Consider the following 25,610-nt stretch of genomic DNA (forward strand, 5'->3'; position numbering starts at 1 on the left):
ACCATGCCACCTTCCACAACTAACTTTCACAATAGCAATATTGTCCACCAAGAGCACAGCAAGGAACTTTTTTTCTCTTTTATATTTAACTAACCCTTAACCAACAAAGAATTGCGGAGACATGAACTCTGATCTGATAGTTCATATCTGCCATGATATGAACTTCTTTGAAAAGAAAATGCAAAATAACTGGCTGTATTGAACCAGTCTTTGAAAGTAAAACCATAGCATGGAAGATCTGAACTGGTGGTGTGTATTTGTTTTCTATTATTTCCCTGGATTTTTTCCGACCCTGGCTAAGCCTCATCATTGGGAACATCTCCTTAACATCAACAAACCCAGCTGCTAGTCATGACTACTAATATGGTCCTTGAAGACTAGAAACAGCGTCTAACTACTTTTCCTCTGCTTCCACTGGAGCTGATCTTGCAGGGCACGCAACCTCCTGCCAATTTTTTGCTGATCATTTTCACAATACCAAAGAGGTAATGAAGCATCATTTTAATCCAGGGTTGCGATCACTAGATAACTAATGTAATATTTAAGGCTAATACTCACAGCTCCAACAGGCTTGGCATAACAAAATGGAAAAAAGATTTCATGCCTTTTTTAATAGCCACCGTTACTTCTCCGCAGAGGTATCTGCTTTCTGCCTGACTCTTAGATGTACACTTTGGGGACAAATCAAACAAAAAAGCAAATATGTTTTTTCATATCTCAGAATGCATTAATTTGCTTTATGGCCTTTCCCTTGCCATTCTAAATTTAAGTTGTGTTCTCACTGTTTATCATAAAGTAAGAGTTTTTAACTATGAGACAACAGACAAAAGCAAGAGCATATAAGGCAGGGACATTTATTACAGTAAGAACTAATTTGATTACTACACACTTCCAACTACTAATTAATATGAAGCAGCCTGAAAGGCAAGAGGCTCGCTCGTCACACAGCAGAACACAAATTCTGCTGCCGAAAAGCACTGAATACAGAGTTTTCCCCTAAAACTTTACAACGTATTTCCAGCTCCTTGGAAAAATTTCTTCAGAAGAGGGTTTTGGGTTTGGGTTTTGGTTTGTGGGGTTTTTTTGTTAAGAAGCTACTTAAAGGCTTCTTTAGTGGAATTACTATGGTGCCCCACAAAAAGCATTAAAGAGGAACTGGGTTCAGAGAGAGATACAACTGGAACATTTTCATCACTCTGGTTTGGAAAGCATTTCAATTATACCCAACCATTTATCTCAGTACAGGGGCTGAGAAGTATAAATATTTTAATAATAAAAAGGTGTTAAAGTTATTTCAAAGAAAGAGTAAATCTTTAAAAAATTCCTCTGCGTGGTATGGGTCAGTTTATTAAATTAGGTGAGCACATGAAGAATATTAAACAGCACTGCAAATGCTCTCTCAAAGCGCATCCCAACCATCCACCTTGGGATGCTTGAGGAAAAGGAGGAAGCTGGACCACCCTGCCGTGCCCTCTCTCCTCGCCTAGCTAACAATGTCCCCAGTACTTGAGGCATGTTTTCACTCTGTTCAGAAGTTAAAATACCACAGAGCGATTGCAGTATTTTGTGGGATTTAAGCATGACGCCATCCACAATTTTTTAGAATTACACAGGCTCACATGTTTCCTGGGGAGGGGAAGGGATTCCAGGACATCATCTATTTCCTGCTTAACAAGATGCCAAAATATATGCATCAAGAGTTCTTATGCTGTTCATCAAGGATATTTGAAATACTTTGTATACTTTTTAATGAAGCTTTCAGTCCAGCCCAGGTCTCAATGAAAGTGGTGAAATTACTGGATTTATTGTATTGTTCACAGCTATTCTGCCTTACATCAACCTTTCTTTTTTTTCCTTTTTCTTTTTTTCTTCCTTACTTCAGAAAGAGTCTAAGCTTTGCAGAAGATGGAAGGAACACTAACAATCTGATAATCTTAGTGGTTATTTACACAGAAGAGCAGTAGCTGTTCAAGAGTTCCAAAACCTAACAGCTTTGTGAAAAGCTTTTTCCATTTTTTCCATAAATAGATAATTAAATCACATTTATTCTTGAAAACAAAACAAAACCCCAGTTCTTGATATGCTGCAGGATTTCTTCTGGGAAGATACTGAGGATCAAAAGCATATTTTATAGCTACAGTGGCTCCTTCTCCCAATTCCACCAGTCTCCTACCCCTTCTGACTGTCACAGTGGAACTTAAGGCATCATCTAACAACGTGGACTTCTCTCCCTCTCACAAAGGGAGATGCTCAATCTGTATGCATAGCTTTTGCTAGTGTTAAAAAAACCCTACAAACTGGTATACATATCAGTGTGTGAAGGTGCACATGCATGCTCACTTGTGCAAACGTGTGTGTACTGTCAGTAAAGGAGTATGAAAATGTGTATTACCATTTTCATTAATATTTCTAAATTAAGCTTCAACCAAGTAGACTTCTCTATATGGATCAATGCTATTGCTTTTATATACATTTCAATTCTTCAAGAAGCATACCTGTGAGATATAACCGGGAGGCACATGAATAGGGGGAATGGATCCATTGGGTGACATCATGGGAACCTCTGCTGGTCCTAACAGAAAAAGAGAAATAAGATATTAGTTCTTTCAGTTAAAAAAAATTGCACAATTGCTTAGAAAAGGCTAAAAATAGCTTTATTTTTGAAGCCTGCAATAACAAAATGAGCAGCTCCACTAATTTCTGGTATATGGAAAACGCCTTGTGCCATCATTCTGAGAATAAGATCATTGTTCAATGACTTTACCATATATTCCATTAAAATAATATTTTCATCATAGAACAGCGAAAACATAGACTTTATATTACCCACTGATCAACTTATACAGCATTAAGCAGTAACACAATATGTCCTTTAGCAGCCCACAATTCCTGTATTGAAATCTGGTTAAGTTATTCTTGTCAAAGACATGGGAGCAGAGAACAAAGCAGAAACTGTGCAGCCTGGAATTAGGCAGCTCCCAAGGAAAGCGTCCAATTGTAGCAAAAAAAACCCCACATATGTGAAAAACTATCTATCTATTTAAGAATGCACAAAGACCAAATTCATTATCTCAGCTATTCAGACTAACCTTGGAATGTGGTTATACAAGCAAGAAGCTTATGGTTTCCACTCCGAAATCCAGCCCTGAACATGCAAGGTCCATTTTGAGGCACTGAGTACAAGTATAACAAAGCAAGTGCCATAACCATTCAACTTTTGCAAACAGTCTCACAGCTAAAAGAAAGCACCTAGATAAAATGGAAATAGTTGGCTCAATTGCTCATTGATTCAGCCATTAAAATCGGAAACATCACACAAAGCAGTCAAAAAAATGAACCCCCCAAACATCAGACAGATGTTTGCAATGAGAGTTTACGACTTTGAAAAAGAAAAATTCATTTCATTACTTCCTTATTACATATTAAAACATTTACACCAACCTGTTAGTTAGCCCATTTGCCATGGGCTAAGAAAATAGTCATGGTCAAACTCTTGAGAAGAGCTCAGAGAGAACTCTACTCCTTGTTATTGCGAATTGAATTTTAGCTTTGACTAACAATACAAAAGATAACTTTATAACCTTCTCTGATGGAGAAGCCATCTAACATCTCCAAACCGTATCACATTCCAGGTAAGAAAGCTAAACACTAAAACATATGAAAGACTTCAAGCACAGATGGGATGTAATGGCCTTTAGGAGTGACTGCTCCTAAAGTTTAGACAAATCTAATGAAACCCCCAACAACAAAGTTGAGCCACAGTCTGTTGTCTGATATCAGCAAAACCAGTCCGTCTTAAATTATCAAAAAGTCCCTGTCCGTCTACATTTTTATATTCCTCAGGCTGCTTATCGTACAGTAAGCAGGACTTCCCAACCTCTCAAAATCCAAGTTACACACAGGAATCCGTCCGAGTTATTCATATCTCCTCTGATGTTGGTTCGTTTTCTCTATCCAGTTATTTATAGTCTAATCAGCACATTTGGTTTTTACTAGTCACATCTAGATTTGAAATATGGTAATTTATCATCAAGTGTACTAAGCATATGGAAACTCCGAAGTTTAAACTAAAAGAAGTCATTTTACGTGTGTGGTTCTGCTGCTCTTCATACTTCCCTATACTTAACTATGTAGGGAACTTTACCTATACTACAGCTCTAGTAAGAAAAAAAAGTCATTATTACTTCTCCTTCTTATTCAGCTCATATGGGTTCCCCCCGCACCTTACTCTATAGCCCTTTCAACATTATTTGCCTGCCCAGTTAGTCAACAATTTTAGTGTGAATGGAAAAAATATTCAGCATGAACAATAAGCAATTATTGGGAGGGAGTTGCATCTAAATGGCTCTATTTAAACCCATCAAAAATATGAAGTGAAAATTGGTTCAGAAGGAACTTTACAGAAGAATTGAGTAAATGTGTTTTCCCTATCAAAAAAATCTCTGCAGATTTCTTTTGAGGAATATGGTTTTTTATTTCTCTCTGAATCTACTTGGGTCTATATACACTGCCAAGTTTCACTCCACAGTAAGTTGGACAGTATATCTATACGTAACTGCCAATACCGGTAAACACACAATGATACTTTTTGGGGGATTCAATCCGCACTGGATTATCAAATGTTGTTCAGTTCTTCAGGATGGAACATGCCTGAGATTAGGCAAAATGAATAGTTAACATTGTTATGCGACTCATTCCTTGTCAGTGATTTCTCAAACCTGAAAAACTGCGAGAAAAAAAGTCGTTATAAAATCAAAAATCCTGAGCCCACCATTTAAGTAGACAATAATTTAAATGTTACACGTAAATGTTGCTTAATAGAACAAAGCTTTAATGTTTAACCTGTTTCAGCCCCCCACCAAAATGCTATCTACTTAGACTGGCTAGGGCCAATACGACTATATCTCAAAAATAGGTACTCTGACTTGGAAATAAATTTAAAAATGGAACAGTTTTGGAGTTTCTACATACAGACCAGATAGTCTCTATACAACAAATGAGAAACACTTCGCTCAGCATGCCTCATATCTGTCCTTCTAAACCTTGTGCCAATTGCTCACATGGAGTAGCGATCTACTTGCAGGAAGAAATCAAAATCCCATACTGATACTGTTGACTGTAACACTTCCATTCCAATAAAAAAAAAATAATACTGTGTTTTATCATCAAAACGTGCACTGTGCAAGATGATTCTTAACCTTGTGTATGACCCACAAACTGTTAAAGTCATTTGGATAAAAGGTTTTAAAAGAATGACAGCCTAATGATTTGCAGCTAGATTTTGTTTCCAGCACTTTGATTTCAAGGCTAGCCAAATTACTTTAGCATACATTATTTCATCTCTCTCATCAACGGTATCAAAACAACTTCAAGCAGAAGTAAAATACAGACCCCCACCTCTACAGCACGATGAGTCCCAAGAATTATTAAAGACTGTTCTTGCAGTGAAACCATTCCCCAATTAACACTAAAACAAAACCATACCTTTTGGGTGGAGGGTTTTGTTGAGTTTTTTTAATCCTTTTTAGTTGTGTCAAATGTTTTTGAACTGTTAAAAAGTAGACATTTAGAGAACGATGTTCCTCAGTTGCTTGTAACCACAGGATGGATATAAGTAATGTGTCCTCTAGGGAATTAGAACCTTGCAAGTTTTAATTGAAGCTCATGGTTCAATACAAAATTTAATTAAAATGAGAAAAAGTCAGTCCATTCTAACATGGATGCTGTATGCTGAAATGAGCTCGCTTTAATACTTTTCAAACCTGTTAACAGACCAAGGCTGTCTCCTGAGTTCATAATGAAACCAAGCCAGAAGAGCTTTGGCCACCTCTGCTGACAAAGCAAGAGGCCAAATTCCACCCCGAGCTCCAACACCGTAAATACAGAGCACCTCCATAAGCTTCTGGAGGGCTGCCCCAGAATGCTGGGGCTGGCTCCATCCAAAATGCAGGTGCAGGGTAATGAATCCCCCTCCGCTGAAATAAGAGGAAAAGCAGAGGAGCCACCAGGCTGAAGGCACCGAAGTCCATCAGCCAGGCAGGTGACAAACCACACTTGTCCCTAGCTGCAAGAGCACAAAGTTTTCATATTTCTAACACATGTTAATAATTAAGGGACAATAAAAGAAGCAACTCAGTCTCATATTGTGGCAGAGCTAGTTAACAGCTTGACACCCCAGTAAGAGCCTGTCCTCCTCTTCCAAGCCACATGGTCCCTCTTTTGTGCTGCTCTGTCACGCCTCTGATGGTGTGGAAGCTAATTATTTTAACCATTTTAGCTGACCAAAAAGGTTTTGCAAATCTATTGCCTTTTTAAAAAAAATGTGCACACGTAGTCTAACAAAAATAACAACAATTATTCTATTCCTTCTTGTATCATGGTTTATTGTGTGAAGCTGCAGATTAAAGCAAGTCTCCCATCTCTGTCTCTCACTTCCCCTGCCAAGAGGATGCTTCTGTCACAGAGATTTGTAGTTCTTCTAGCCATTTTTATTCCTTCAGGAATGTCACAATCTACTTGAGAAACTTCTGTCCCAAGGTTTTCAAGGCTAATTATAGCCTCAGTTGCAATCCATGACACTTTCAAAATTCTTGTATAAAGCCAGTTTTGGAATAAGTATGCTTTCTTCTTGTTCCTGCGTGACCTTTTATGTATGCATTAAAGATTGCTTTATTTTAATTAGGTTTTTTCCTTAAATTATAGAAGCCAAAATCCAGCATTTCAGTTCCTCCAGCTATAGCAATGCATCGTTCCTATTTCTCTCTTTCCACATAGCATTATAGGGCAAAGAAGTAATTTTCCTACACTATTTTCCTTTCCTTAGTGCTTATAGAGCATTGCTTTTCTCTCTTCATTACTAACTTATGTCCACTGTAGAATATTTTTCACATCCAGCTCCAGCACATAGTCATATGTTTTACTCCGTGTTTCTACTAACCATTTTGTACAGCTTATTACTAAGAGCAAACCCTACCAGGCTTCGTTAAAAAGTTCCCATTCGGAGACCAGTTACTGAAAACTCTCTGAAGTTCAGGAATTTCTCAGCTCTGTTTCTAGCTAACACATACAGACTTACCATTTCACACCATAGTACCTACATTTGCAGAGAAACAATATGAAATTTAGTGATTTGGGCACTTTGCTTCGAAATTTAAGAATCCTGTACATTTTAATGACAAGAACCTACTGCACTAGCTAAGTAGAAAATTAAATCCAGCCAGGTAAACGCATTATATTTTATAAAGCTTAACAGTTATAAGTAATCCATGAAAAAATATTATGCCTCCCTCTGATTCACAACAAAACTGGTATCACATCTTTCACACAGGGCGCTTCTCAAGTAGTAAATCTATGGAGCAAGAGGTGTGACCGAACGAAAAGGAAAGATAATTAAAGGGCAAATTGGCCTGCTTTTCTAAAACTAGTGACCCAGGGCTTGCTGACCTTGGCTGGGACCCAAGGGTTTGCATTTTCACATGGATGAGCAGCTGTTCCGGAACAATTTCCTCAATGAATTAAGTCCAAACAGGCTCCCTGTCGCTGTCAGGCACACGTGTCTTCTCCCTCCACTTGGTTATTCTCAAAGCAGCTTACGAACCAAACAAGGTGATGACAAGGAAAACAAAACCAAAAAAACATCCTGGATTCTTCCACTCGTCTTCCTTTGCAGCAGAGGTGTGGCGAGCGTTTTTCCTAGCCCTTCAGCCACAGCCTAAAAGTGCTTGTTAGCACAAGCTAACACGAGTGTGTCAGACCACTTTACATCCTACTTTAAAGGTACTATTCAGATCACAGTTCAGTAGTATGAAGTAATTCCTTCACCTTATAAGAGTAGTACAAAAACGTTACCAAAACCCTCAAGTTTAATAGAAATGGCTCCATGGATTTCAAATTATCTTGGATTTGGCATCAAATGACTACTTAAATGCAAATGAAACATCAAAAAAAAGTATCAGCCTGAAGTCTCCTCTGCTTCCATGGTTTAGCCATTGAACACAGTTACCTCAACCTGTACGTGCAAACACAGGGTTTGAAAGTAGAGACTGAAGCACTTTCGATGTAGGTAAAATGCTTTTCTTAAACTCCTTTACAACTTCTATGACTGCTTTGTGTTTTTTCAATATCCTTTCTAAATCCTGTGACTACATTAGAAGTCACAAATTATTACAGTCCTTTACCCTCCGCCCCATCCCGGATTATCAAGTTAATTTGTCGTAAGCATTTAAAAAACAATTACAGTTATAAAAAATACATTGGTCTCTCCGAGTTTTGGTGCATTATCATTATTAACATTAAACTGCAAATCATGTATATTTGATTTACACATTCATGTAAATGTTGGATCTCACAGCTACAGGCCCTACAATAATATCCATTCTAGAGTCTGGGTTTGACTGATGTTTTCAACATGTGCAGACAAACTCACTCAACCAAACATCAAATCAAAATACTCATAAATCTGTGCCAAATGCATCAAGCAGACAGCTTCTGGAGCATTTTCTGGCTTATTTACATGACAGCACCTTTGCTGTTTACGCTAAAGACCTTTGAAAATGGTTTGTTTTACCTGTGCTTGCTACTTGACCTGCTACACAGCGGGAGTGTAATACATTCAATTTGTAGTTAAACAACAGCACTCTATGCTTTAATGTAAGAACCAAGAGATTCCTACCCAGCAGCATGCTCTTTTGCAGTGCGTGTCTCCCAGATGTTGTGTTCTGGTTTGGGGCATATTCTAGAAATAATACAGTAACCCCCCAAAAAAGGAAATGAACTAAAATATATTAGCTGCACCGAACACGCCCTGTCCAAAGCTATCACGGTACTACAAGCTGTTGTTACTCAGAAGTACTACTGCACCTGAACTTGAAGAGGAAGCTAGGTTAAATGTTCATTTTTATCCCCTCCAGAACTATGAATTAATAAATTTCCAAACATCAAACATTTGGTGTTTCAAACATTTTGAGATACTTATCCTAAGAGTGTAAAGAACTGTCCCACTCCTCAGCTGCAAGACTGAGGAGCAGTCATGCCACCCCCTGCACCTTGGATTTTGCATCCATCACACTTCACTAATTTAACAAGTGGAGGAGAGTCCAGACAAGGACAATAGGCTGCTTTAACAGCCTGGCACATCATCCCCTTGTGCATTAACAGCTTCTCCTCCTGCTGCAGGGCTGGAAGGGGAGCAGGGAGCACCTGGGGACAAGGACCTGGTCCTGCAGCGTAGGGCCATCCTACCCCAGGGACAGGGCACTACTAACCGCAATCTGCAGCAGCAACGACTAAGCTGACACGTTATGAGAAACTTTGACAATCTAAAACTCACTAAAGTATTTAGAAAAGGTTAGATAAGTATACTTGCTCAGCCACAGAGACTGGAGATGGGCAAGATGGATTCTTCAGGTCTCTTGCTGTTCGTCTACATTCCAAGGTGGCTTTTGTTTCTTTTTTTTAAACTAGGCCCATATATTATTCTAGAGTTTCAATTTACGGGCAACATTTTGGAGTGGAACATTTTTTTGCTGTTGTTTTGAATACAAATGGAGTATTTTGCTGCCCTAATTTGAACAAACAAGTTGGATTCTTTTGCTAAAATAAACCTTTTCTGATGGTTGGCTCATCAGCCACTACTGCAAAAACACTTGCAAAGAGTATGTTGCAATACTTCAAGCATTGACAATAAGCATACTCCCATGGCAATTCACCAGATGGGCTACAGATTGTAAATCATAGATGTCTAGACTAAAACACAAGAGACAAACATCTGTCTAAAATCAGTTGACTTGAATGGCAAATACTGTTAAATAAATTAGGACTACGTTGGAAACAAAGAGAACAACCAACTATGTTGAAAACATCTGAAATTAATCCATTAGCACACAAGCCACAACACAGTAACCTGAAACTGGAGCGACATTCATTTCGTGATGAACATTAGCCCAAGATGACATCCTGACATCTGAAGCAGGAGCACAAAAGCATTTCTATGACCCAGCACCACGCTACGCCACCACAAGGACTCATGAATCCATCCCCAGAACATCTGGCTGGAGCGGGGTTGTTATTCTCCTCGCTTCACAAGTGAAACTGTGGGACAAAGAAATGAAATGCCTAATGCAGTGTCACACAGGAAGCTTGTGGGAACGTTAACTGGACACAAACCCAGAATAGGGTTTAGGTCATAAAACAATACTTAAGCCTGAATAAAACTTCAGACTGTTAAAGACCGGTAGGTTATCACATAGAAAAATACTCGGGGCGGGGGGAAGGAAGGAAGTCTTCCTCATATCAACTAACTTTTTTTTCCTTTGCATAACCCTCTATGACAGAAATATGCCAGAAAGTCTGTGGATGAACAGAGAGAACGGCACTACCAAGAAAGGTGATACAGAAGAGATGTTGCACAGAAAACTCCAGCCTGTCCTTTGCAGGAGGCTCCAAGAGAGAAAAGGAGACTATAAAGCTGAATTCAGAAATGGAAGCAACTCATCAGCTAACTATTGCCGACCCGTGCAAACGATGGGAGATCTCTGTCAGCATCAGGCTTCATTTTAGAATCAAAAAATCTCACGTATCAAGTTTTGACACTGCTAAAGCTTTGAACAGCAACAGAAGGATTAGCATCCTCCAGCTGCACCTACAGCTCTGGAACTGAGCTTCCCACCAGACCTATATAACCACTGCAATAACTTGTAGAGGAAATGGATGTCAGCAAATGAGAATTGTTTTAGTTTTAAATTTAGTTTTGCACCAGTTATTAACAGCATTATCACTTACATACAATACAACACTAATTGTCTGATATCAATAGGTTATTTATTTGTAGAAAGACAAACAACAAGCCACAAGAATATCATAAGGATGTAAGTTCCAACTATGGATATTATTTTGCCTTTGCAGTTTTGAGACAGCTCTTCAACACATTCTAATGATGTAAATGCTTTTTGGGGAGCACGTGTGCATGCGTTAGCTTTCTGGCACATTTATAAAATGGCATTCACTTGCAAAATGTTATGTTCTCTGCAATGGGTTTAAACAAATGCTAAACAATCGGCTTTGAGCACAACTTCCATTAAAGGTAGTGATAATTATACAACACCAGTTTTCTGCAGCAGCAAAAGAAAATGCTCCAATTATTCATAATATAATTATTGCATTCCCATGGCAACACCAAAAGGACTGTACAATCAGCAACAGACCCAAAACCTAGCCAACAATAAAGTTACACAGTACATTCTCTTCCTCCTGCCCCAAACGAGGCAGCAATTAGGTGATGGCTATTCTTCACCTGTCCACCCACAGCAAGAACTATCATCCAGCCAGCGAAAACTAAAGCAAACTTTAATCCTACTGCCTGCCTAGCTCTGACACAGTGCCACCAGTCATCGTGACAGGGGCTGACGAGTTTTGTTCATGACATGTTTGGAATCTGAACTTCAGTGAATCATCTAAAATTCTCTATTTGAATGTGCTCATCAAAAACATAGCAATTAATATCCACCTGCCACAAACAAGCACACTTTATCACGTGGGGGCCGGGAGGGAAGGAGAATCATCACCACCATTGGTACTCCAGGTACATGCTGGACTATTTTGTGGGGCTGTGGTTAACTGCCATCTCCCCAGGGTAGAAGCACATTTTATATATATAAAATATATACAATTTTTTAATTTTTTTTTCCATTCACAAAGGCTTAAAAGCAAATTTCAAGATATTTAATATTTTCTGTCTCTCTGTCGGGAGTTTTATAACAGTATTGCACTTACACCAGAGTAACTTGGAAAAAAACGCAAGCTAAAATTCCAAGTGTGACAACCAGTGCAGTGCTCAGAGATGCCCTCGGCGAGCCCTGGGGACCCCCAGCTGAGCTCTGCTCACACCAGAGGGAAAGCCATCTCTTCAGGTAATCCTGAAGCAGCTCATTAAGAATTAAAAAATAAAAAGCTGCATCTTAAGTAGAGAAGCCTCAACCAGAATATCATTCTTCTGGGTCGGCAAGTGTGGCATACAAACAAAATATTTCCCTGAAACAGGGAGCTGCCGGAGCACAACTCTCCCCTCCCCAGGGAGAACCAGCTCTACCTGAGCCTCTCCTGACTGATGTTGCCCAGTTTTTTCTTCAGCATCTCCAGTGACCAAAGCTGCACGAAGTCCCCAGCTAGTGTCTTCCATTGCCTACCTGCCTTTGCATTGGAAATGTGTTCAACTTGAATTTCTTTCCTTTAAAATTTTTGCTTGTTCATTCTCCACCCACGATAGCGGATGGAGGAACCTTCCATAATTTTCTTTCCAACAACCTTTTATGAAAGCCCCAACCCATCCCCCTTCGCTTTGCCAGATCTCCCTTGAGCCCACCCTTCCATAGACCAAACAAAACCAATTTTTCAAGCTTTTTTCATAGGTCACGTCTACAGACCCGCAATTCTCTTTGCTGCTGCACTCTGAACCTCGTGCAGTCAGGCCAAGCCAAAAGGAAGGAGCTCAAATTCCACCGCAAAGCCCAGCAGAGCCACCTGAATCCCAGCGAGGCACAAAAAGCTGCTTACGTTGACTTTGGTTCCTCCTCACCTCTTCTACTCCAGCAGACTCTTTCTGTAGCTCTCAACTACAAGGTGGCTGTTCCAGAGAAAGCACTAACTTGCTTTTTCACAGCCTGCTTTCATTTACAAATACTGGAGGTGAGGAGGAAGGCTGTGACTCACCAGGTTATGTTTGAAGGGCCCCGTCATTCTCCCCTCGTTTTCACTTCATTTCTCATATTTCTAAGCTGAGCCACTGCAAGGAGCACATTAGTTGAGTTGTGTTTTAAAACATGCCTCTAGGCTAATAACAGCATTACAGCCTTCAAAAAATAAACTAGAAAGTCTTATTTTCCTGTGTCCCCAGATAAACAATCCTAATCACATCGCATGACATAGCAGGGAAAATTAGACTCCTCCCTTTCTATACCAATTAACTTCTGATGAGAAACAAATATTGCATAATTAACTAAATTTTTCTAATTATTAAAATAACACTTCTAATTAGAAAAAAACCAAACAGATCTAGGACAGTTTCTCCATAGCACATCTAAAATATTCTGAATTTTCAAATGCAATAAAGGGATTTTCTTGTTGGCTATAGCAACTGTGAAATTGATTTACTATCCAAAACATTCTTAGTGTAGTTTGATGGAGATTATCCTATCCTCCAGGGAGTAAGCATTCCAACTGGCCATCACTCTTCAGGTATTTATTGCTGAGGAGTTTTTAGGGGAACAACATACAGCTCGGTATAATGCAGAGGTTATTAAAAAGTTTTCAAATATATGAGCAAAAAGTTATCCTTTCAGTGGTTCCCAGGTCTTCAGTGTGTCCATCCCAGCAAAGGAAGAAAAGCCCTGCCTTGCAGGAGAACCGGCTGGCGCGGCTCCCTCCGCTCAGGAGGCTTCATGGGTGCAGTTGCATTGGAAGAATCCCATTGAGGAGGCCCTTCCCAGGCTGACAAGGTTCCCAGAGGGATTACCCTGGCACAACAGAGCCCGCCATGACAACTCCACCCTCGGGGTCTGGAATTTGCAGAAGGCTAGTGGGGTGTGGGGAAAAGGGATTTAGCCACTTCGCGACTATTCAAGGAATGCTCTTGATTTCCTCTTAACAACCTTAGGTTGAAAAACTACCTACTGAATTATTTAAATTTCTTAGATCCCAATGATAGAGTTGAAGTACCAACGTCTTAGTTGGTAGAGTAAGTGAAAAGTCCAAATTCAATTATTACAGCATTTCTCCTTACAAAGCAAGGAGAGGGTGGGGAAGTGGCAGCTAAGAATATATATAGTGTGTTATTTAAAAAAATATATAGAATTTTACCTTTTGAAAATTGTAAGTCATAACTTTGGTCCCTGTGGCTGCAGGAGTGCATGTGCTAACAATGGCAAGGACTGCGTGTGCCCAGACAGAAATGGGGAGCACAACAGCCTTCACTTAAACTGACTGATTAAAACAAAAGTCTCACCCACCTTGTTTCATTTAAATTATTTTTGAGCATTAAAAAAATAAATAAAGAAAGAAAATCACTCTTCCTAGCATTTCTGTACCTAAACAATTATCAAACGTTCATGTTCTAAGGTAGAAACCATCACTTCTGTTCAAAATCTCTCTTAAGTTTGAATGGCATTTCTATGCCCCAGAAACTGCATGCAGATACAACTGTGCAATCTGTGTGTTGCACCGGCCAAAAAAGTGCTTCTCTATCAAAAGGAGCAAGAAACACATGTGCATATTCTTGCTTTTCTTTCTCCTCACTTCCACCCAAGCCATCCCTGGAAAGCTCCTCCAGCTTAGTGAAAGGATAAAAGGTTGACAAGCTAAAACAAATAAAATGCATTTGACTGTCACATCTACACAGTATATACTGTCCTAACACCCTGCCTTGGAGAGGTTGCAATCGCCCAGCCTCCAGGTAAGCCCCCGGGACTCTCGCACCACGGTCAGGCTGATGCTGCCTTTGGTAGAGGCTGCAGCACAATGTGTTCCTCCACCCAAACCCCCTCCTGACCCCTTCAGCTTGCTCCAAACCAAACTGCTTATGAGGTCAAGCAGTGAACGGCATCTTTTTTTATTTCTAAACCATTTCAGTGATCTGGTCAATCAGGCATCACTGCTGACAATGGCAGTGGCGATGAAGGGACAGGAATACCTGGAGTCAGTATTGCTACACATCTAACAGTATTTGTCTAACAGTGAGGAAAACAACTCACTGGGTCATATGAGTTTGTGCGTTAGCCCTCCCAGCACACAATTAAAAAAAATACTGAAAACAATTTGTCCTGGTGACTCAGTATCTCCACTGCTTGAAGAAAGCCCTGCTTCTGTAACACTGCATCACTCTGGCTTCAGATCTATTCTCATGGGTCTTGGGCTCGTGACTCAACCATTTTCCCCTGTATTTGCTCATGCAGTTACCCATCAAGAAATTACCAAAATTTGCATGCATCATAGGGTCCAGCTAAAAAGCAAATAATCTAGAGAAATTAGTATCACTGGAGAATATAAAAAAAATTAACATTGTTATTTTCCTTGGAAGTCTACAGAAATTACAACTCATCACCTTTTCTGGTTAAAGACTGCATTGTTTCCCACAAGTCTTTCTAATGTTAAGATTGCAACAATGTTCAGCAACTGTTTTGGAAATATCAGAAAAAAGCATCCTGGAGAAACACTCCTCATGCACTAGCTACTTTTTTTGCTCGGAGTGTTTAACAGGTTAACTTCATTATGTTAAACTCACAGCAGTTTTACTCAACTTCAATTTCACTTTTAAGATTGCTGCTTCTATTTCAGACCCAGAAATGGGTTTCTGCCCCAGAAGGACGATGCATTCAGAAAAAAATACTTCATGCCACAGGCATGTCTTTCTTCGATAAGCTTCCTGCCTTTATTTGCAGCATCCCTGAAGACCTAATGCAGTGATTTTTCCAAAAACAAAGAATTCGTTTTGACCATGAGCTCCTCACCTCCTTTCCTTCTGCTGAAAACCAGGCAGGCACTGAAGTTTCTGTTGCGTACCCTCTGTATCACACTCCCGGACTCTGAATTTTATGTCCAGGTTACCCCAGCCTTGGAAGGCAAGTTGGCCTTTGATTTGTAGGCAAACACCACCACCTGCCATTATTTTTAGCCAGAGAAACTGAACACGCGATGTTAAATATTTCATGTTGAACCCCAGATATGAGCTAGTGGAACAGCCTAGCAAAACAGAATTACAGTTACCTCATTTATTTGTCAGGAGAAAGCTTAGCAACAAAAAATTACACCTTGCACGTAATGGCATTCAGGAACCTCTAAACTCTGTCATATGTTATTCTTGCAAGCTATAATTCCCCCTTTTATAGGGGAGCACAACAAAGAAGAGAAACTATCAGATACTGCCACATCAACAGCAAGTTAAAGAATCAGGAAAAGAAATAAATTGTAGTCATGCTCAGCTCTCTAACCACTAAATCACTCTCCCTCCATACCTAAGATTCACTAAGTCATATAACAATCCAGAACCACGGTGAAAGAAAACAACTTAACAAAGAATTCTCTGAAAAAATGTGGTTTGTCACTCTGCATTTTGCCCTGCATCTGAGTTACATTTAATGAATATAGTTGTCATTAGGGAAATTATCTTTTCTAAAAACTTTGCTGTGTCAGCGTAGAAATATTGTTCCACACCATATGTTTTAAGGATTTACCTCCTTTCTCTCTCTCATTTCTATATGGTCTGTGCACAGATATACATGTATTTATATACACTTAGGCTGACATGCATGAGATAAAATAAATAATTCTGAAAAATGAAGAACAGTGAAATTTTAACCCATAAATTTGTGATCATGAAAGATTTTAATCTATTCTGTGTGATTATACTCCAGCCACACCACGTGAAGTTCTGAACGATGCAATGATACATATAGAAAAACAATGTTTACAGTGATTGGATGCACAGCAAAATGTTCACATTTCTAACATTCATCCAAAACAAAGGATATCACTATGTCAAATCAGTAAGCAGCAACTTTCAAGCGAGCTGAAAGTTTTCCAACAAAGGTTTTCCTATAGAAAACACAAGTTAGCCAGAATCAAAATATTTCATGTGAAAACTCTGATGACACTTATGAAAACTAAGCTGGCTTTCAAGTCACATCTGCTACCTACCATGCCACCTCTCCCACTGACTACTAGGACTTCAAAAGGCCTGACGAGCTAAAGACGCTTTCCAGGATCCTCTTGCATCTACTACAGCAAACACTTGGCCAACCGATAGGAACCAGTTGCCTTCTGGAGGTTAGTCTGGGCTGTACTGCCCCTGGCTATGAGTCCTCTGAAAAAAAACACATTATGTTCTGAAATGCCAAATGGAGAAACCCACACCTTTGCACAATATGTGATATTACCATCTTTATAGCTGGCACTACTGCTATGCAAGGCAGAAGCCACAACTAGAGTCCACAAGTCTAATTCTCTATTAGCTGGTGGTACAAGATATATGGGGATAATTCATAAACTTGCATGCTCAGGTTTCAAGCTTAGCCCATTTTTCCTACAAAGGCCAGGTTCAAAAGAGATTTTGGTGGGATGTGGTCATAACTAAACACTTCCTTATAGTCTACTCTGCTTTAAAATTGGGCTCTCTCATTATCAAGATATATATGATAAAAGATAAGGGATTTCCTGGTAAAAATTGCTACTGCAATTTAACTCTTCCCATTTTAAGATAAACAGAAGTTTCTTAACATCATGCACTTATGGGTATTTTATAACGCAATATACTATACTGAATGCATTAACCAGGGCCATTTACAGGTATTTTATAGAACTGTGCACCACATCAGGATATTTTATCAGCATCTTATAGCATAGTAAGCTATGCAAACCTCAGAGAATAAATTAACTTCCACATACAACTTACAATATATTGCAAAGAGCTTATAAACACTCAGACATGGTTAATTTTTTCTTTTAAGTTTTCTCGCTATAAATGATTGACTACAGTTTATGTCAATACTTCCTTGAGAATGAGTGAGCTGTAACTATGGAAACAGTGACAGCAGTGAAGTCCTTCCTTCCCCTCCGGCACACAAAAGTTGAGGAACAAACACATTCTTGTTATTTCTTAGTGTATGCACACTGTAAAGTCCTGAGCAAAAAACTCAGCAAGTTCAACAGTTTTCATCTGGTTTTAAAATGCATTTTTGATTTCCGGCAACTCGCATTCTTCACATCAGCTTTTCCTTCCATGTAAAAAGCTCTCTAACCTTGGAATTGCAAAATTGCTTGTGAAGCACTCTGAAAACAAAAACAGATGAGCAATGCACTTAAAGGAATGATAATCCATGTTTATTTAAGTTAGACAGAAATATAGTTAGGTAATGGAAGAATGGTTCTTGGGGGAGAGAACGGAACTGTGATGGTTTTGGCTGGGGTAGAGTTAATTTTCATAGCTAGTATGGGGCTATGTTTTGGATTTGTCCTGGAAACAGTGCTGACAATATAGAGATGTTTTAGTTACTGCTGAGCAGTGCTTACACACAGTCAAGGCCTTTTCTGCTTCTCACCCCACCCCACCAGCCAGTAGGCTGGGGGTGCACAAGAAGTTGGGAGGGGACACAGCCGGGACAGCTGACCCCAACTGACCAAAGGGGTACTCCACACCATATGACATCGTGCTCAACATATAAGGCTGTAGGAAGAAGAGGGAAGGGGGGACGTTTGAAGTTATGGCGTTTCATCTTCCCAAGTAACCATTATGCGTGATGGAGCCCTGCTTTCCTGGAGATGGCTGAACACCTGCCTGCTGATGGGAAGCAGTGAATGAATTCCTTGTTTTGCTTTGCTTGGGTGCGCGGCTTTTGCTTTACCTATTAAACTGCCTTTATTTCAACCCACGAGTTTTCTCACTTTTACTCTTCTGATTCTCTCTCCCATCCCACCGGTGGGGAGTGAGCGAGCGGCTGTGTGGTGCTGAGTTGCCGGCTGGGGTTAAACCACGACAGGAACAAGGGTGAAGTTTTACTTGTGCTCCAAAGAGCCTCTAGTTACTATACTACTTATTACGATTTTCAGATTGATTTACCAAAATCATATCAAGTTATCTGTACTATACAACTGAGTATCAGATGCATAGAGTTAAGCTTGTATAAAATCCTCTAACATCAGATGAACTTGGACAGGTAACGGAGCAATTCATGAAAATGCTGCTGTAGAATCAGGCACTACTATGGTAATTTTCCAATACAGAAGTATGTTTACAAACTACAACTGAAGGCTTAGAAGATGAAAAGAATTATTTTACAGGCAGTATTTATTTTAGTCTCTTAGAAAAGAGTTACGATGAACTTGTTAGTGACAGCAAACTTTTTTTTTCAAAATAAACTGAATGGTATGTTAAAAATACACATTTACAATTTTTTTTTCAAGAAGAAGTAGATAGAGCAACATTTTATTGTAAAAAAAAAAGTTTAAAAATATAGCAACAAATGGTAAAGATCCTGTCCCTTCTTTTTAACTTCCTTCCCTTTCTGAACCCCTGCATTAAGGCAATGCTCTCATACGGTCACTAAAGGTTTTTTTGACATTGCAGAAGGCTGAAAGGAATATTTCTCTCTCTCTCTCTCGCATTCAGAAAGCCTGAGCACAAGAGGAGCTATTCAAGCCATGATGGAGTGCCTCACAGAGACTGCAATATGTTCCCAGTTGGCAAGCAGAGATCTGTTTGGACAGTGAGCCCAGCCATCCCCTCTGCAAACACCAGCATTCCTGTGACTCCACAGCAAGGACCACCACGGGCCCTTGTCAAGGGCTCTCGCAACCCATCGGGTTAGGGCTCCAGAACAAACACCTCTTTGTGCCGTGCTCACAATTCAATAGGCTTTGAAAAAAAAGGCTGTCTCCCTCCACTCAGCATTAGGTTTGGATCCAAAAAAATATTCAAAAGCTGAAAAACAGGGAGGAAATACCATGGAATTATATTTAAGTGTATCTTTAGTAGCTTAAACTTTTGGACAGTATTACAAATCTGTCTTTGGATACTTACCGGGTTCGTAATGCTATGGCTTTTTGAATGTTTCTAAAGCAACAAATAAAAATCACCGAGCGACAAACAGACTGGAAAGTACTAGAGTTACTGCAAGTTAGCAGTGGATATTAAAAACTAAAATACCACCCTCGGCCAAAGCAATAGCAAGCTTCAGCATTTATACACTACCATGAGCCCGTGGTGGGAGCCTTCCCTAGACCTGCAAATGTATGCAGAGCTTCTGCCTCTCCTGATCACATCTGTTTTGCAATCAAGGATGGAGATATTTATACACACTTGTCAGCCCCCCCATCAGCCGGGGGTTAGGAGCTCCCATTCTGGAAGGGGTGAAGGCACGAGGACTGCATCTTCACGTCTGCACTCCCTTCCCTTCGCTCCACCTTGCTGCATCCCTGCAGGAATGAACCAGGGCTTCATCCTGATCTGTGACTATAACATCAACTCCTGCCACAGGGAAATGAGAAATCTCTCTAATACAAAGAGACTCTGACATACAGCACCAGGCCTCCAAGCAATCAATGGAAGTAATTAGCTTTCTCTGCCCGATGTGTGCTCCATCTTAACAATTGCTATTTTGCACTTGTGGAATTCATTAACACAACCCTAACAGAGACACCTGCAACTTCTACATACTTAATCAAACAACCTACTTCAAATAGACTCATATAGTGGCAGATTCAGTAAGAGAAAGAAAACCCAAACTACAAAATTACATGAGAAAAGCACTATTTGAACACACTAGGTTATGCTACGAAGTCAAACGGGCATAGTCCTTGCCTCACCTTACTCCCACCTCCCGTTCCGAGTCTGACGCTTGTCCCCAGTGCATTTAGTAGCTGGGCTGGAGGTGGGTTTTTTGGTTTTGTGGTTTGTCTGTTGTTGGGATTTGAGGAGGGGGGAAGTGCAGAGATTAGAGCCAGGAAGGGTTTTCTACTGTGATATACCCCAGTTCAAGAACAACCACCGGGCTTGACATAACTACACTTGGTCCTATGGCAAGCGTCACGTGGTATCAGATTAAGCAATCAAAATTATGCTTTGAAATCTCCGAGTTTATGAATCTCTAGGTTTCCTCCTCCATTATACCTTGGCAGCATTAAATCAGACATCTGCTTCTGCTTCCAGGTCGTAGCCCAGTGTTGGCTTCCAGCAACTATGAACAGCAAAGTCCACTTGTCTTTCGCAGTCTTCAGCTGGAGTATACTCAGCGCGCACAGTCTTTGGAGAATTGAGCTGTCAAAAGTACAAATCCCTCGAGCTCAGAAATGCCACATTGCCTGGGCTGAGTGAGATACAGCCTCTCTGCAAGTGTGATGGACATATTTGAGGAAAAGGGACCGCAAGGACCTGAAGAGGGGACGGAGGCAGTGCTCCACAAGGGAGGAGGAGGAGAGGTTGGGGAGGGGAAACAAAGACCCAGCAGAAGCAGAGAGGACTCGAAGGCACGCACACACAGTTTGGGGCACCTTCTAATGAACTCCTTGACGCATTCATTCAATGAAGAGGGTAAATTCCTTCTCTGAAGCTTCAAAAGGCATCGTGCAGAGTAAGGAGGAGCAGGAGGAAAAGGATAAGTGGGAGCCCTGAAACTCGTGGGATTTTTTTTTTTTTCCATTTGCCTCCCAGTTTCCAAGGTTGCTCGCTGGCAGCGCTGCGTCTCTCAGGTACAGCCCTCCACCCCTCAGCAGAGCTTCATAAATGTTAGGAAAGCTTGTATGTATGGAAAAAGTCTATATTTACACTGCAATAATACACCACTCACCATAAGCCTAAAAATGAAGCCAAACCAAAGGGCTCTCTCTAAATGAGGGGGGTGGGGGTCTCTTTAAACATGAAGTGCAACAAAATTATACCACAGAAACTCTGGGACATTATTCAAACCATCCACGTGAATAAAACATCCCACTTTTGCCAAGTTTTGCTCAAGCTGACTTCAGCTTTCTGCTTAAACAAACCCCAGGCAATACTGACATCATTTGTAGCAGAGGCAGCATTTTATTTAAGCTTGAAATCTGAGGGTGTTGGGTAGATTACCAAATAAAGAGTTGATTTTTCATCTAAAGAATCTCAAATGACCTGACTTCAAAGGCTGGATTTAGACTTACTAAGCCAACAGAAAACAAACATCTTTAATCTCCATATGACATTAAACTCAAACAAAAAATAACTCTGGGAAAAGCCCTTTATCATCAGACTACTACATAGCAATAAGGGAAAGGTGGGGAAAAAAATCCAAATTATTCTACATGAATAGCCTGCCTCACAAGCAAGGTTACCTAGTTCCTCTCTTCCTGCTATCTTTTTCCATCCCATTTTACTCACCTCTTCTTCAAATGTTAAGTTATGCTAGGCATTGAGCCTAGATTAACACACCTGAACACTGAACAGTAAGAACTTATTCTAGGGCAAATGCAGACCTTTAGATACATATGCAAGCACCTAAATTATCTGTCTTCTGCACCTCGGTGCTACTGCGCTTAATAACTAAGAAAGAAGCTTTGCACATGAAAGAGAAATGTGGCAGCACCAGGTGATCATTTTTGGCCCTAGGGATGTCAGGTTATTAGACCTGAAGCCTTATTTCTAGTATAGGATTCAACACTGCTTGTTCCTCATCTTTGAAAATACACCGTAAGACTAGAAACCACATGCCTGGCTAAAAAGGACATGCTAAGATCAATTATCTTCTTCCCCATCTCCAAAACAACAGCTTTCAAAAACTGCCCAGAAACTCAAAATATATAATACTCCGCAAAAGAAGAGAGAGGGTAGAGGAGAAAACCATGTCCTTTACCATAGGAATACTGCCACCAAATGATGTGTGGTCCAGGCATATATAGGTGACCATCTGCCACTGAGATGAAACAGGCTCTGGGTTTAAAGGCACAAGCTATTTAACAATGAACAATGGGAAAACAACATTCAAAGCAGGAAAGATACCATACATTGTTTGAAATTACTAGATGAAATTTATTTGGGGGAATTCCAATACAGAACCCAAGACAGCACATACATCCCTTATTCAGGCACTAGAAGGTAAGTGATCTAAAGAAAGCTGTTGCAAGCTCCACAACACAGACTTGTAAAAATATACCCACAAGTAATAACACGCCATCACATTTCTTCTTTAAACAAAATCACTGCCCTTCTTTCGAAAAGGAGTATCAAGTTTCCTGCTGAATAAATTGAGGGAGCCTCATTATTTTTAGCATGCTAAGTGAACCTGTCAATCTACTTACATACATACAATTAGCCTGATCCAGCAAGATGCTTAACACATGTAATTCTCACTTTAGAAACCTGAGCGACTCACAAGGGCACACATAGTATCTCGCAAGTATGGAGTTACATGTACTGTGTGTAGCTTAAAAATACTAGTGACAGAAATACAGCATTAAATCAGGAAGTCCAAGTGCTCCCTTTGCACATAGGCACTGAAGCATTCATCCAAGTTTGGTTTTACCATTCCAGTGTTTGAGCTGCATACATGAAGTCACACACACTTTACACACGCTGCTGTGCAAAACTAGATCACCTCCGAAGAGCAGAGCACAAGGCCATGCTTTTTACATGCAGTTTTCTACCAGTAACCTAGACCTCAAAGCAAAGCTGTGTCAACAAGCCAAGTTTTATACACACAGTGAAACTTACTCCTTTGCAGAAGATGTGAACAAGCCCTGGGGAGTCAAGTGGCACACAGGACTGAACTCCATCCCTAGGTCTACATCTTTGAGATGTAAACCATAAATCAGCTCAGTTTGGTTAAAAGAATGGTATCTTCTCTTGAAAAGCATGAGATGTTTGGTGAAGCTTTGGAAACTTTCTTCCAATTCACCTTCCAATTGTAATTGCAAAGAGTACCAGCCTCCACAGGGCAGAAGAACACAGAGAAGCCATCACTTACCAAATGCAACTTGCTCGTCAAAGTGACTCAGCAATGCACTGGGAAGGTGCCTCAGCAGCATGCAGCAAGAGCTTCTGCTAGATCATTACACCTTAATTTAATCTGCAGGCTTGCAGACAATTCTGGGTAGATGTCTGAATTTGACTTGCTAAATTATGAGTTTGAGAACACAAAACTCACAATACTGCTAGGTGGAAAGCACTTAAAAATATTATTGAATGGAATTTTTGAATATTTATGGACAGAAGTAGATCAGCTGTAACTGGAATGGAAAACCACACTCCAACCCGCTCCTTCAAAACATCAAGCTGGGAATTTGGGATGTATACCTTCAGAAAGGTCTTCAAGGAAATACAGCCCATTGTTTAACTACAAACTGTGCCTTTGTCCAGATGTATAAAATAGCTTTTGTAGCTAAAGGAAAATCCATTACTACGGAGAATACTGAGGATACAGAGTAGACTGAGCCAGACTCTTTCCTGAGGTGCACGGAAATATGATGGGAGGCAACAGACACAAAATGGAACATGGGAAATTGCAAATCAGATATAATAAGGAAAAACCTTTTTTTTTTTTCTTTCAAATTTATTTATTTTGAATATACCATGAGGGTGATCAAATGCTAGAACAGTTTTTCCCAAAGCGGTTGTGGAATCTCCATCCTTGGAGGTGTTCAAGACTCATCTGGAGAAATCCCTGAGCAACCTGCTCTATTTGACTGTCTTGATGCCAGTGGTTGGACTGGATAGCCTTTGGAGATCCATCTAACCTAAATTATTCTATGATTTAACCCTGCAGTAAATATAATTTTGTTTTAATGCTGAACATAAGCCTTGGAAGTGCTATCTAGAAAGGTTTCTTAAAAACACAAACATTAAAAAACAAAGACATCAAAACAGTATGAAATGTATCACAATAATCAAGAAAGTTTACATATTACAGGGTTTCTACTCATGACTGTTAAGTGAGTTATGGTCTGTTAATTACTCCAATTCATGGCAGCCCTTTTCTTATGAATCCACCAAGCGTGAAAACAATGCAAAGAATATCAGGTAGAAAACACCTGGAAACTTCTTCTGCCACAATTTGTTTCGACACTTATTAATACTGTGTGAATTACTTATTAAAAAAAAAAGATAGGAATGCGTAAGAGTACCAAGCAAAGTCTTGTAAGAATTTTTGAGATACTTCATTTTTGAAAGCTTAATCCTGTTACCTATTAGTTTTCCTCCTATGTAGGCAACACTGAGGGTAAAGCAGCTTTTCTCTTGAAAGCGTTGCTTTTAAATATTTGATGTCATTAACAAGAGCTTCTAAACCTGGCACGTCACTGTTGATATGATCAAACAGCGCATAATTATTTAATGAAGTCCATTGGATAAAAATTACCCGGCCTGCATTCATCTTTGAACGGTGAAATTGTTTTTGCTTTATTAAATTTTAAGACTGCCATTAAGAAAGCCTATTAAGAAAGATTTTTTTAAGCTCTCAACAGTATAGCTGGACACTTTGTACCACTGCTACTCATGATCAGCATTAAAATCATTATAATCAGATAATTTCAGGGCTTTACGGAACCATGCTCTACCATCTGTGGACTGACCACGCTGGAGTAAATCAGGTGCAACTCCACTGATGTTGAAGGAATTAGTATTATAAAATTATCGAAACTAATCTTACAGGCCATATTTTGCTATATACTAATTTGAAAATATACCAGATGTCTTTATTTTCAATAAGGAATAGGGGCCAAATTATGAAAAAGGTCTTAACAAACAACAGATGACAACCAGTAACAGTTTGCAGGCAGAAGTAGTACAACAGAAATGGGATACGCTGCCTGCAGGGGCTGAAAGCCTTTACCAAGGAGCCCTGCCCGTTCAGGCAGGCGCTTCAGCTGTGTCCATCCTTTTCTGCCTGAGCATCGCTGGTAACGCTCCAGGCAGCTGGTAGAGAAATTAGTCTGCAAGACTGGGAGAGAGTGGGACTTTGCTAAGATTTACTAGTGAACCTTTGTTCAGGGTGTTTATTAATTCATTTCTGCACACCCTAAAAGGAGGAGATTTTCTCTGTCAGCTTCACACAAATATTTCTCATTCCTCAGAAATATTTTGCTGTTTACTGAGGTCCTCAACAACTGCA

At 39.9% G+C, this 25,610-nt stretch overlaps 1 protein-coding gene across 1 annotated transcript in view; it reads right to left on the bottom strand.

Moving 5' to 3' along the window:
* Positions 1-25,610, bottom strand: part of FNDC3B (fibronectin type III domain containing 3B) — a 218,161-nt gene that overhangs the window by 112,008 nt on the left and 80,543 nt on the right. Inside the window, exon 4 of the mRNA XM_076341361.1 lies at positions 2,496-2,572. Coding sequence (XP_076197476.1) covers positions 2,496-2,572 — 77 coding nt within the window. The remainder of the gene's footprint in view (positions 1-2,495; positions 2,573-25,610) is intronic.

This window comes from Aptenodytes patagonicus, chromosome 6 (genome assembly GCF_965638725.1).
Source record: "Aptenodytes patagonicus chromosome 6, bAptPat1.pri.cur, whole genome shotgun sequence".
Taxonomy (NCBI): domain Eukaryota; kingdom Metazoa; phylum Chordata; class Aves; order Sphenisciformes; family Spheniscidae; genus Aptenodytes; species Aptenodytes patagonicus.